Source organism: Haliaeetus albicilla, chromosome 11, assembly GCF_947461875.1.
Source record: "Haliaeetus albicilla chromosome 11, bHalAlb1.1, whole genome shotgun sequence".
NCBI lineage: Eukaryota > Metazoa > Chordata > Aves > Accipitriformes > Accipitridae > Haliaeetus > Haliaeetus albicilla.
Window position 1 is genome coordinate 32,975,945 of NC_091493.1, and position 13,165 is coordinate 32,989,109.

Sequence of the window (13,165 nt, forward strand, 5' to 3'; positions counted from 1 at the left end):
GGAAATTTGAGGATTGGGCCAACAGAAACCTCATGAAGTCTGACAAGAAGTGCAAAGCCCTAACCAGGGTGGAATTACCTAATGTCAACTTCAATATTAGCCAACAGTATGCTCTCATTCCAGTACAGGTAATACCCAAGTGTGGGACCTCATTAAGAGAAAATTATCCCCCTTTTACCCAGCTCTGGTAAGGCTGCATATGAAATGAGACTCCAATTTTTGGTGTCCCAGTGCAGAAAGGATATTGAGAAGCTGAGGGGGTCCAGGAGAAGTGCCACAAAGATTTTTAGGGGCCGGAAGCACACGAACTAGCTTGAAGCTGTGGAGCTTGGGCTTGTTTAGTCTGGCAGAGAGCCTCCAATAGTAGGCTACAATTACTTGTGGAGGAGATACTAGGAGATGTGGAAGAGATAACGAAGTTAAATTCTTCTCTGTAGTAGCAGGTGGTAAACCAAGGGAAAGTGGCCACAGGTACACCTTGGGAAATTCTGATCGAACATTAGAAAAAATTAATTATGTTAGCAATGCTGTACTGAAACAAGTTTCCCAGAGTGGCTTTGGAATATCCATGCTTGGAGCTTTTCAAAACTTACCTGGAAAAAGATGCTGTTGACCTGATCTGGTCTTGACAGTAGCCTGGCTTTGAGTGGGAAGTTGAACAACATGAGCTTGTGATGTTTCTTCCAGTCCACATTTCTATTAGTCTGTCATGCTAACATGTAAAGCATAGTCCATAACAGGTGCAGCTTTCCTAGTGGAAGACTAATTTATCAAGTCGTAATAAGATGTCGTAAGAAGTCATAACAAGAAAGCTGAAAAGAGAGAGAAATCCTATTCTAGCAAGTGACAGAAATGGCTTTTCCTTAATGTAGTTTGACGAACAAAACCATATCACTATGCAATGCTTCTCTTTGTAGTAGAATTTAGTCATTCAACTCTGCCTGACAAATTCCCTGACTCCATTCCTTTCACTTCTATATTTAATTTTCCTGCCTGTTCATTTAATCTAGCGAGGCTTTTAAAAACCAGAGTTTTGGAAGATGTTGTCTAGAAATCTGCTGTTTCACACTCAGTTTGTAGAACTCAGTCCTGCAAAGATTTATGTCTAAAATAACTTTCCAATACTATAGGTCTTTGCGTCAACTACTTTTACTCTTTTTTTTAAATTTAATTTTGAAACATGCCGTTTCTCCCTTATCTGTGCCTTTTAATTTTCTTTCATTCTCTCATTGACTTTAACACTCAATATTTCAATTTCTTAATAATGTCTGTATTAATCATTATGAAGATATTTTGCATACTGAATTAAACTGTAAGTTAGATAACAGTTCCCCTCCCCCAGATTTTCTCCTTCACTTCTTGGAGGTTATTAACTGAGTGTTTCTCTGTGTGGTATGCATTTGTTCATATGTGTACACAAACAAAAAATTAAATAAAGCGGTGAAATAGCAGTGTATGCATATTGAATTTAACAGGCAAAGTGCAAGGTAGGAAAAAATTCAGCTGTAAAAACCTTCTTTAAGAATGTCATTCATCTCACTTGAATGCAAACCTAGATAGTCTTTCAGCCTTTCATGACTCTGAATAGTGGAAATAATATCCTGTAATTATTACATTGTTTGAGAAAGAAAAGGGTGGGTATTTGGATAATCTAGTGTATGCCATTATGAGACACAGGACTTCAGCATGCAGAAATAATCTATGGAATCTGTTTATCAAATCTTGATGCGAATACTGTGATTCCGAGTCTGATTTTCTTTAAGTTATCTTTCATTTTCTATTTATGTTATCAGTATGAAAGTTTTGCTATCACTAATTCTCATCATCTGGGAGGACTGTTTGTCAACATAAAAATAAATTCTTTACTGGCATCAACACAGTAGAAAGCAGTAGGATTCTGCCAGCAGGCACTTAGCTCCACATTGCTTCTCTGATCATTTCTTCCCAGCAAGAAGAAATACTTCTTTTTCCTGTTTTAGCATTACGTTATTTTGCAGAAATACTCGATCAGTTCTTAGAAACTATGGGAGACATTTATTTCACGTAACATTTATATTCTACGTTTGACATTAGATCTATAGTCTAAACTAATCGTAGACTCCCTGTGTTGTTAGCAGAGAGAAATGGCAGCTCCATAGGGTAATTCATTCCACATTATGAGAGTCCCACATCTATTTTAGAGTCACTCACCTATGAAGTGCCTTCCTATCTCTGCTGATTATTATAAACTAGCTGACTAATTTTGACTAGATTCACATATTTGACTAGATTTGACATATTCCACATAGCAAAATTCTGATAAATTTTCTTTAAAATTTCTTTTTCAATTTCTAGGAAAGCCAATATATAGAATAATTGTGTGGCATTTTTAGCCTCCATGTGAAAGTGTTTAATGTTTCTCTAATTTAGACAGGAATAATTTGCATTAATTGTTGGTAACTTTGTCCTTTTCTTGCCATGTTCTCTTGGAATTTTTGTTTTCCAAAGGAAAAGAAAATACATTTTGTGCTTTGCCTGTTAAATATTTCTATTGGGAAAATGACAGAATTTCCTACCATCTACCTTTCACTGGTACAGGTCACTGTTCATATTCAAAGTCCAATGTGAAAGAACAGTCATTACCATTTTTTACTCTCTTTAAAAAAAAACCATATAACTGTAGTTATATTTAAGAAAAAAAAAAAGGAGTAACTGATCTTCTGTTACATGATTACTGAATAATTACTAGTTACATATTTACTGAGCTTAAAGATATCCGTAGATTTTTTTTCCCCACCCAATTATTATATAGTACATAATAATGTCTTTAAAATAGTTTATACTTGGGTCTCTGCAGTCATGTTTCTGCACAGCATGTATCTCAACTTCACTTCATACAACAAATAGTAAATGCGAAAATTTATTATGTATCTAAATTTTCTAACATCCTGTTTCAAATTATCACAGTATTTGGTCTTTCCCATTTTCCTGATAAAAATGTCATACACAAAAATGTGACCATCTACACAAGTATTTTCCTCAGCTGTCTTTTATCTTTGTTGTCTAAAGTTGCCTCAGTCAAAAAGTGTGCTGCAAGAAAGTGTAAAAGAGGACGGACAACAAAATGTGTTAGTGTTTATGTTCAGTCAATATCCATTTCTTCTGCTTCAGAACATAGGTAGTACCAGTGTGGGAGTGTATAATAGTTTTATCCAAGAAGAAATTAAATTACAGTTTTGATGATACTGAAGGAAGTAATAATTCTGCAGGGTTTAAGTATGCATAATCAGCACAGTCCAGGCAGTTTAGTTTGGGTTATGTCTGACCTTATTGTATTATGTTTCCAGATTTAATAATTAGACCATCTACCAAAGTTTCACCACGTATTTATTTTAGTTTCTCTTTTTTGTTCATTCTTAATTTATTAACAATGGAAGATGAAAGAATTATATTAATGGAAGTATTTGTTCATTGTCTGAGAGCCTGAGCAGATAGAAGTTTACATTAGCGGATAACGTCATGAAACGGAGCATAGATTAAAATTGCTTTTTACGTACGTTATTTGAATATATGAACCATTTCATGGCTTAGGTTCATGTTTCCTGCAAATGTGGAATTTTGATTTAGTGCACTCCTGTTGTGCCTAATTTTCCCTTTTTTCCTTTTGCTAGATTGGTTTCATTAGAACTGCAGAGACAGCTTCTCAGCACCTATATTTTTCAAACTAAACCACAAAATTCTGAGGCCAGACTTACTATTTCCATATGAAAGATGTCGCTAGGTTAGACTTTAAAGATTGTCTCATTTTTGTGGTGGAACAGATCTTGACCTATTATTCTGTAGGACTGTATTATTGCCGCATGTGATATTCAAGGTGAACATGAAATGGAGCATCTAGAGCAGTGGAAAAAAAATCTGTTCCTGCAGACATTAACTTCTGAAGGTTGGAAAAACCCCTGTGTTCAAAAGTTGTTCCTATTTCAACAGAGCTTTCCATCCAACATTATTCAGTGTAAAGTGTATTTCCTACATCATGCACGTAACAAAACCATCAGAAATTAAGAAATAGCATACATTGAAATGCTGGTTGCAATACATCCTTGTATGCAGTGCTCTCCGGCATATTCTGCCGGATATCTGACTTTTGAATCCCCAATTGCTACAAAAGATTTGTCAGCAGTCACCATGCCTTGTCTTCCAAATAGGTCATGTGATGTAAAGATCTTAAGTACTTTCTTAGGGGTTTATGTTTGTTTTTTAAAAAACGTATTTTTCAAAGACTTGAACATGGCAGAGAAAAAAGATAGACTTATCAGTAATGCTTGTTGGAGCAATTACCACAGCTCATTTATCACCCATCAGCTTTTTCTTCATATGCCTTTCTATCTCAAGACTGTGAGCTGGAACATATACGTAACACATTTTGCTTTGGAATCTTTTTATTCTGTACTATAGGATAGTGGACTATAAGATTGGACATGAAAATTAAATTTTTGAATATTTTAGTTCATCCAGATAAAAATCCAAGCAGAAAAAATGATAGGAAAAGCACCTCTGGTAACACTATCCCTAAAGTTAAGATGGCAAGATGGGTTTTGTATGTAGAAGTTTGTATCTTTTATTAAGCCAGCTGGATACCTGGAAAAGTTAGTCAAACTTTCAGACACACAAGTGCTTCTTCATGTCTGATACAGAAGCATCAGACTTCAAAGCTAAATCCAAGTTGAAAGCAATTGCTCGGAGTTTAATTATAGAGCATTCTTCATAAAAGAGTCACTGCAGTTCTTACCTCTGGGTCCTGCTCCTCACAACTCCTTCACAAGATGAACCTTGAGTCTAGGATACAAAAAACCTTGGCTTTAGCAGAAGCATCAGTTTTATGTCACGTTATAGTTTCCTTGCACATGCTTATCTCTTCATGTTTCACAGGTTATGAACTATCCATGTCTCTTTTTCGTTACAACTTGCCTATCTTACCAACTCTTCTTCCTCCCTCACCTATCCTCTCAACTCTGCAAATAAAACCACACAAGAAAGACACATTATATGATCTAATATACTAAAATGAGCAATCTTCCCAACTTTTATTTTGGTTTGAAGTCCTCTGTTCTGAGCATCAGAAAGAACTTGCGTGCTCAAGAACTTGACTCATTTTTATCTTGTGGAAAAAAATATTGATGCATTCAACTCTTCCTTGTTATAGATCCTCATAGCTGAAGTTTCACCACCATTAGAATGTCCCAAACTACCCCACAAAAATTCATCTTTTGTCACATTGCTCAAGGTAGAGATCATCTAATCATAGGACAGCTTTTATTCTTGATGGAGGTGTCTCACAATTTTATTTTTATTTATTTATTTTTAAATTCACAAAGCTAAGGGAAAGCTCAAACAACTTCTAGGTTTTTCTGTGAACGAGGTGTTGCGATTAGACTTTGCCCTACTGGAGTACAAAGCTAGGAATTTCTAAGTCCTGTAATGTTTTTGTTTCAGCAAATTCATTATAGCTTCATAATCTAATAATCATCTGCTGGTAGTTTTTTAGCAGCAAATGACAAAACTTTAGGTCAGCTACAAATCAAATGGCATTGGCTGCATTCAAGGGATATTCCACTACTGTAACCAAGTTATAAGGAAAATAAAACTGAGTAGTGTTATGAAATCAGACTAAAGGTTTTGTTGCATATCTTGAAGCCCTCAGAATATGGTTCTTTTTTGTTTGGGCTACAGTTTGGGATGTCCTTATGAAAATTATAACTTCTGATTCACCTTAAATTTTCTAATTGATTTATTTTTCTTTGCTGTCAATAGCAGAGTATTTAAAAATAAGCATCCATTTTGTAGATTTTGGCAAAACCTGTCATTATTTATGTTGCAAAACAACAATTTATCTGTAACAGTATTGGATCATAAAGTCACTGAAAGCTTGTAACCCTAGCCAAACAGGGAAAAGAACTGTTGCAGTTCATGAGAAGTTTTCTAGTGGTTTCTGTAAAGGTGGGAAAACAGTCCAATAACATTTATGACAGATAGCTGTCTCTAAGCTTGCCTTTGCAGAGAAGCATAGATCATGGACAGTTACTGAAATACATCTGCTTCTATAGCCATATCTCTAGCTGCTATATTGATGTCAGTCAGTCCTAACTTCTCTTTCAGAAATCTAATGCTGGTGTGAATGAAAGAATTGGCATTTGCACCTGAAATTGTATTTCAAGTAATGTTTTCTAGTACTGTAAGTAATCCTACTTTAATTTTCAGTGTTAAGCTGTGTAAAGCAGAGGTGTTTTTGCTCCTCTTTCTCCAAGAGAAGTAGTTTTATGCTGGAAATTTTGTGTTCACTCATAGAGGCTATCCTTTACATAGAAAATTATTTTCCACATGGCACTTGTTGATTCTATTCTATAGGAAGTGATGGAGATGATATTTATCTTGATCTTCATTTATAGGAGAAGAGAGAGATAATATTTGTGGTTCCGTTGGCTTATTAGACATTTTGGTGAAACTGAGGGCTACTTAGGCATGATACGAATTAACAAAAGAGCTATTAATCTCTAGTATCTTTAAGTCCAAAGTGAAAACCTGGGGTTGAAAGAATTTTCCTTGTCATGTCCCTTGTCTATGTAGGCAGAAGAAAAAAGACAATAACATTCATATCTAGATGAAAATCCCATGGAAATAAATCTATTAAATTGTATTATGGTTCTTTGTGTCAGGCTTAGATTCACGACATTTACTTGCTCCTTCATGATCTACATTTAATTAAAGTATGTATTCTTTTTGCTAATATTCTGTATTGAAATTAGTCTAAGATGCATGGTACTGTTTCCTCAGAAAATACTGTAGTTCATCTTTTAAACATGAAGTCTAATGTAATCATTAGAAGATAATGTTTGATTACAATTTGAAATTACTTCTAGGATGGAGCTTTATATTTTACTGTGGTTTTGCTCTAAAGTATGAGTACTTGCAGGAATATCCCATACAACCAAACAAATAAGTTTTACAGAGAGAAGTTCTTCCATAGATTTGCAAACATGAACTCCAGCAAAAGAACATCACAATTGTGTTAAGTAGATGATTTGATTAATAGAAGGTGGAAAACGTAAAATCATTCCTTTTGTGTCTGTTTTTGTGCAAAAACGATCTATCCCATCTTGATCTTAGGAATATGCAAATAATTTAATCATTAACAGCCATATAAAATCAATAAACTGTTGTAAATCTGCTTACTTCATATTTGCTGTGTGTAGAAAAAGAGAAATAAAGGCACTACAATTTCTTAGAAAAATTTGAGGTAAAACTTTCCTGATATGACTGTGATCAGATTGCGGTTTTTGACTGCAGGACTTTCCCTTGACCGTAGTTGTTTCTAGACTAACAGTTGCTGTTAATAAATGTTGACACCTTGAATGAAAATAATTGAAGTAATGCAGAATATAAATGCTCCTTCAACAAATAGCTTTTTAACAGGTCACAGAAGGTGAACTCTGTCCAAACTGGCATGTTTTTTTCACTTTGTGTTAGTTCATCTCCTGGAGTATGGTATTTGTAAAAAACATTCTGGAAAAGCCAGCAGTTAATTTGAATACTAAATATTTTTTGAAGGGAATCCAGCCTGCATTTAAAATAAAGATTGAATATAGAGAGCTTTTGTTTTTCATACAAGATATTCTTAAAGAGTTGTTTATGCTTGGGATGAACTTTATATTGGGCCAAAGTAATCTTCAGATATTTTCTCAGCTTTTATCTTTTCTATGTAAAATAAAGGCTACATTGGCATTAACAGGTACTTTGACAATTATGTCCACTCTATAATTTCTTCAACTCTTCAACTTTTTCCTATTTTTACTCCCTGATTAGGGAGTCTTGATACAATCTCTTCATTTTGATACAGTATTCATCATGACAGTAACCTAAGGTAAAGTTTCTGAGAATTTAAAATTTCTGATTATATGAGACAAATGTGAAAAGATTTGTATATTAAACTTTAGTGAGTCAAAGAGTTCTTTCTCTCTCCTGCTTCGTTCCCACGTGGTCTTCAGCTTCATGTCTTTTCACAGGCTCCCAGGCCAAAATGTAGGTTTTGCCCTGATCCAAACACAGCAGGCTACTTAAGCTAGGCACATTTAGATTTCCTCTCTAGAGAGCAGATAGATGATAGCACTCAAGGAGCTTAGTACACTAAATGATATTCTGTTTCATTTGTCAGGTATCTTTCCTGATAATTTGGGCTGAGAAATTTGAAATATCTGCTTTCTGTACCGAATTCCAGAGCTCCCAGAGTTGTTTGCATTGCTTACAATTGTGCATTATTAGTGAAGAGAAAGGAGAAATTACATTTTAGAGGTGTGTGTGCATGGTGGTGCCCTCTATGCTTATTCTTGGAATGATGCAGTTCATATGCTCTTCCTTCCTTAGACTTTAAGCAATCCAACCTATGGTTAGCTGCGTTTAGCTGGCACAATGCACAGTAACACCATTATAATACTAACGTTTACATTGTAGCTTTGCCTTAAAATAAAATTAAAAAAATTCTTGAGTGTCATGAGTTATCATTTCAAAAGTTCACAAGTCAGCTATGAATGAGAATCAGAGTAATTTGGTATAGTTACTAGTGAAGATCAGATCCTCAGTGCACAAAGATCTCTAAAAACAACAATTATTTGAACAGGCTTGGAATATAGTTAGATAAACACTTCGTGCAATTCAAAATATTCTATATATCTTCAGTTTGACAATTATAAACAATGAAACACTAAACAAGACAGGCACTTAAGGATATTTTTAGATATAACTTAAATATTAAGTACAGTTCTTAACATTAGCAAAAAGTAATTATAATAATAATTATAGGCTCTATTGCATGCAAGTGTGAGTGTGTACCTATGTGTCTATGCTGTCTTAGAGATAATTATTAAATCTTTGTGAAAAATTACGGTAAATAGTTGAACTGATGCATGTTCTAGTGAGGCTGTAAAAGTGTAGCCTAGAAGAATGTTTGTTACTTTGTCTTTAAAGTAATTTGCTTTGAAACAGCTTGTTTTATTATGCAGCAGATTTATCTGTTTTTTTAAAAATTAACATATGCATTAATTTTAATATGATATAATTAAAATATTTAAAATGTATTAATTTTAAGCACAAGATTTTTTTTGTCATTTCTAAAACCTTGTTTCATTGTTGTAATTAAAATGGAAAATGGTAATAGTTAAAACAGTTGACTATAAAGAAGACAATTTATATCGATAAGATTTCTTAATATTTTGCATGTTGTTTTCATTGTTTATATCGAGCAAGTTTTATGTGGCTATTTCTATTAACTTTACTTCAATAGAAAGCCTATATTCCATTATTTGTATTTTGACACAGGCAAACGCATGGGAGTTAGTTGCTCATCTCACTCACTTTATGGTAAATGCAGGTGTGTGTGCACTAGACTGAAATTACACTTGAAACTAATCACCCGTGGAGCCATAAAGCCCCAGCCTAAAAAGACCTGTTGACTCTGAAAATGTTGTAATTTACTTCTATTTTATTTGCAGATTGCCTTCTCACAGCACAACACTATCATGGATCTGGTGCAGTTCTTTGTCACCTTCTTCAGGTAAATTGCTTTTTCTGTCTTCTGCCTGAAATCATGCTGATTCTTTTCCATCAAACCAACATCTTAACCAGCTTCTTAATCTTAAGAAATGCCTGCAAGGAAGCCTTTAAACTACGTTCTCTCATTTGCACCAGTGGAGGATCCAGGCCATTGCCCTGTAACTACAGGCAGCTGCTGGCATCTCTCATGTATTCAGTGGTACAGTCTTCACGCTTGCTTCATAGAGATTAGCTAGAGATGTACTGTATATTACAGTGATTAAGAGAAACCAGCTATACTGACTTAAACTAGTAATTTATGTGTGTGAATTTTTTGTAAATTCTTTTAAAGAATTATTAAAAAAGATGGTTCTGTTCAATAGCTTTTTCTTTTTAATAAAGCACCCCAAATCACCACTAATGCTTTTATGATTGAGAGATTAGTTGTGAAAGGCAGTAGGTGATGCATGAGATGTGGTTGTGGCAGCAATGCAGGCCTTGGCTTCAACTGCAAATGGACAACTGTTCTAGGATCTGAACAAAACTCCACTGAAAGACTTCTTAAAAGTTCAGCTGTCTTATAAAATGTCACACACTTGAATATACATGAATTAGTTACGGTGCTTTGAAATCTTGCCGTGAAAGATATTCCCCAATAACCACAAAGCGTATGCAAAATGTGAACAGTGACAGACAAGTATGTTCATCAGACTTTCTGCATTTCTAGAACTGCCATGCATTTATTTTACAAGTTCATAGCTTTTCTGTTCACTTTAATCACTGTGCTCTGAGCAACTGTACCTGAAGAATCAGACTCTTAAATGCTGTGAACAGACCAACTTTTGTTAATTGCTGTCACCAAAAAGGCAACAGAAATGAGCAGATCCTGAAGTCTTCTGTACCCAATGCATTGGCTAATGGAGAGCGGTTTAGTAGCTGATGCAAAGCATCCCATTTCTCCTCAATTCACCACAAACAGAGCAATAAAATGCTGGTTGCCTAAAGATCGGTCTAGTAGTGTTTGGGGGTTTTGGTGTTTGGTTGTTGGTTTTGTTGGGTTTTTTTCTGAGAAGCCAACAAGATCTAAAAAATGTTGACGCTCATGCAAACTTTTAGATGACAAACTCCTACAGAAGAAAGCAAAGTCTGTCCAAGTACAATAGAACAGAGGGGCCCTGTGACAAATAGCAGAGGTAGACTAAGAGCAATTTATTTCTGCTTCGTGCCCTAATGCAGGCTTAGAAAAGGTGAACTATAGGCTCTTTGATGGTGAAGCCATCTCTAGAGATATATTGCATTAGCTTTCCTGGTGTGATGGTCTATCTGATATGGTTTATTCCGGGTAAATGCAAACTCACAGTGATCCTGATGTAAGGAGAGATCTCTCTGCCTGAACAGTAAACTAATTGGAAGCCAAGTCCAATGTAATCACCCATACAGAGAGAAAGGTGGTAGGATACTTGGCAGCTATTCTACTGCTGCCTTTGACTGACCCCCAGTCTAATCATGTAACCAAGGCTTTCAGCTGGCACTCAGATCACTAGGGGCTTACAGCTATCTGCAGCATAACATTAATAATCAACCTGAGGAGCCTAGTTGCAGAAATATCTAAAGGAATCAGGAAATGCTGTGAGTAGCGCATTGCAGTAATCCAACCAAGGTACAAAACTTAAGGATAGGGCACCCTCCAAAGGCACGTAAAATCAGGCTAAGGTTTGATGGTTATGATGAGAAATAGAGTGTTTATCAAAATATATCTTAGAATCTTGATGTAAGGTTTTATGGTACTCTTCTACAACTGAATTGGTGTTAAGGTGTCTGTGGACATAGGTAGCATGTCTAGGAGCTGGAGCTCTCATATTGTGGTTCTAAGAAAAAAAACAGAAAGAATAGCACACAGTAGATTCACACCTTGCAAAGCAGAACCTGAGAGGAAAAGGGAAGGGAGAGGAGATGAGAGGAGAAGCTTGAGTTGGTTCTGAATTAAACGACTGGTTTTCATAGGTGTTAGAGGTCCATTTATTTTCTTACCACAGAACCAAACCAATCATGCATAATGTCACGGCGACACTCCCAATTTGTAACTGCTGCAAGCATAGCATCCTCACTGACATCAGAGCTAGCAAATGGTCGGTCTGTGTAAATGATCCAAAACAGAAACTGTTGGGTTGTTTGTCACTGGACTAGTAGTTGCAATGTGTTGTAAATAAAAGTAGGAAAAATACTTAGTGTGTCCTTTACAAAAAATAAGACTGAGAAATTTAGAATGAAAAGTTTCCAGTCCAGACACCATTAAAACTTTCAGTAGTTATTCAATTGCATGTTGTTTTTACAGGATCACTAGTCTAAACAAGCTGCAGAATATTTCTGATAGGAAAATGTAGCAACAATTAATTTTTTTTTTTCCACAATAGTGGACGGAGTTAGTCATACCTGAAGACAGCATCAATATGTCCTCTCCAAAGTGGTTGATAATGTTCAAGACTTTATCTGAAAATTTGGTTTCAACAGTTTGTAGCCTAACAAAACTTTTTAAAATAAGGGTTGGTTGGTTTGTTTGTTTGTTGTTTTGTGGTGTTTGTTTTTTTTACTGGATAGGAATGCGGTATATTAAAACAGTGGCAAATTACATTGGTAACAGTAATAACCCAGGCCATGTTTGCTAAGATTACTGACAGAGACAATAATTGTGTTTAAAGACAAATTTGAATGTGCTTGATAACAAAACTTGTTTCAACCTGCTTTGATAAACGTGTATTTACATTTCTCCTATCTAGTATTACATTTTTCATATTTCTGAACACATGGTACAACCCTGTTCATCCTGGCTGCCTAGCCAAACCAGCAAATAGGTTTATTTGACAAGAACATGTTTTTTAACAACCATTCAAAAGTATAGTTTAAAGCCGTTCCTTCACAGGGGTGTGTTTCAGAGTAAAAGATGAAATGCACGTTTTACTGCTTGAATCAGAAACTTGAAAATAACAAGCTTTCTTGGAATTTTCCCAATATATCAAGATCAACTATTTTAAAAGTATTGTTCTGTAAGGAACTTATTTAAAACTATGCATAATAAAGCACAAAAGCTATGATTAGATCTGTAATTAATGCTTGATCTACCAAGATACTGTTGTACATCCTAGAACAGAAAAGTTATAGAAATACAAGTTCTTTTGAAAAAATAAGCAGAATATTACAGCAACTGTAGTGCTCCAGACCATGTTACTAATAGTGAAAAAAAGAACCCCTATTTAATTTCATTCTTTTTATTCTGGAAGGTTTCGTTGTATCTACTGGTTCAGTGACCTTTTCTTTAAGAGTAGAAATGTAATCAGATATGTAATATAAGAGTAGTGACAGATTCCTAACAGTCTTCTAGAAACTTTGGCATTTGTGTTGCTTTAGTCAATGCTTTTTAGCTCATGCCTTGAAGACTTTTAGCCATCACACAAATTGAGAAGTGTGTGACTTTTTTTTTTCCACCTGCTTTGAAGCAGTACAGATCTCATTAGAAAATTTCACAGGCAGCAAATGTGGATGATCTTTCTTCTTATACTGAAGAAATGCAGTCTCCACAGTTAAAGAAAGTCTATTCCTGTATTAC

General features: G+C 35.0%; 1 protein-coding gene across 1 annotated transcript in view; it reads left to right on the top strand.

Moving 5' to 3' along the window:
* The window catches only part of ATRNL1 (attractin like 1), a 541,498-nt gene that overhangs the window by 272,262 nt on the left and 256,071 nt on the right, over positions 1 to 13,165 (top strand). The window contains 1 exon segment of the mRNA XM_069797060.1: positions 9,522 to 9,583. Within this exon segment, the coding sequence (XP_069653161.1) occupies positions 9,522 to 9,583 (62 nt within the window).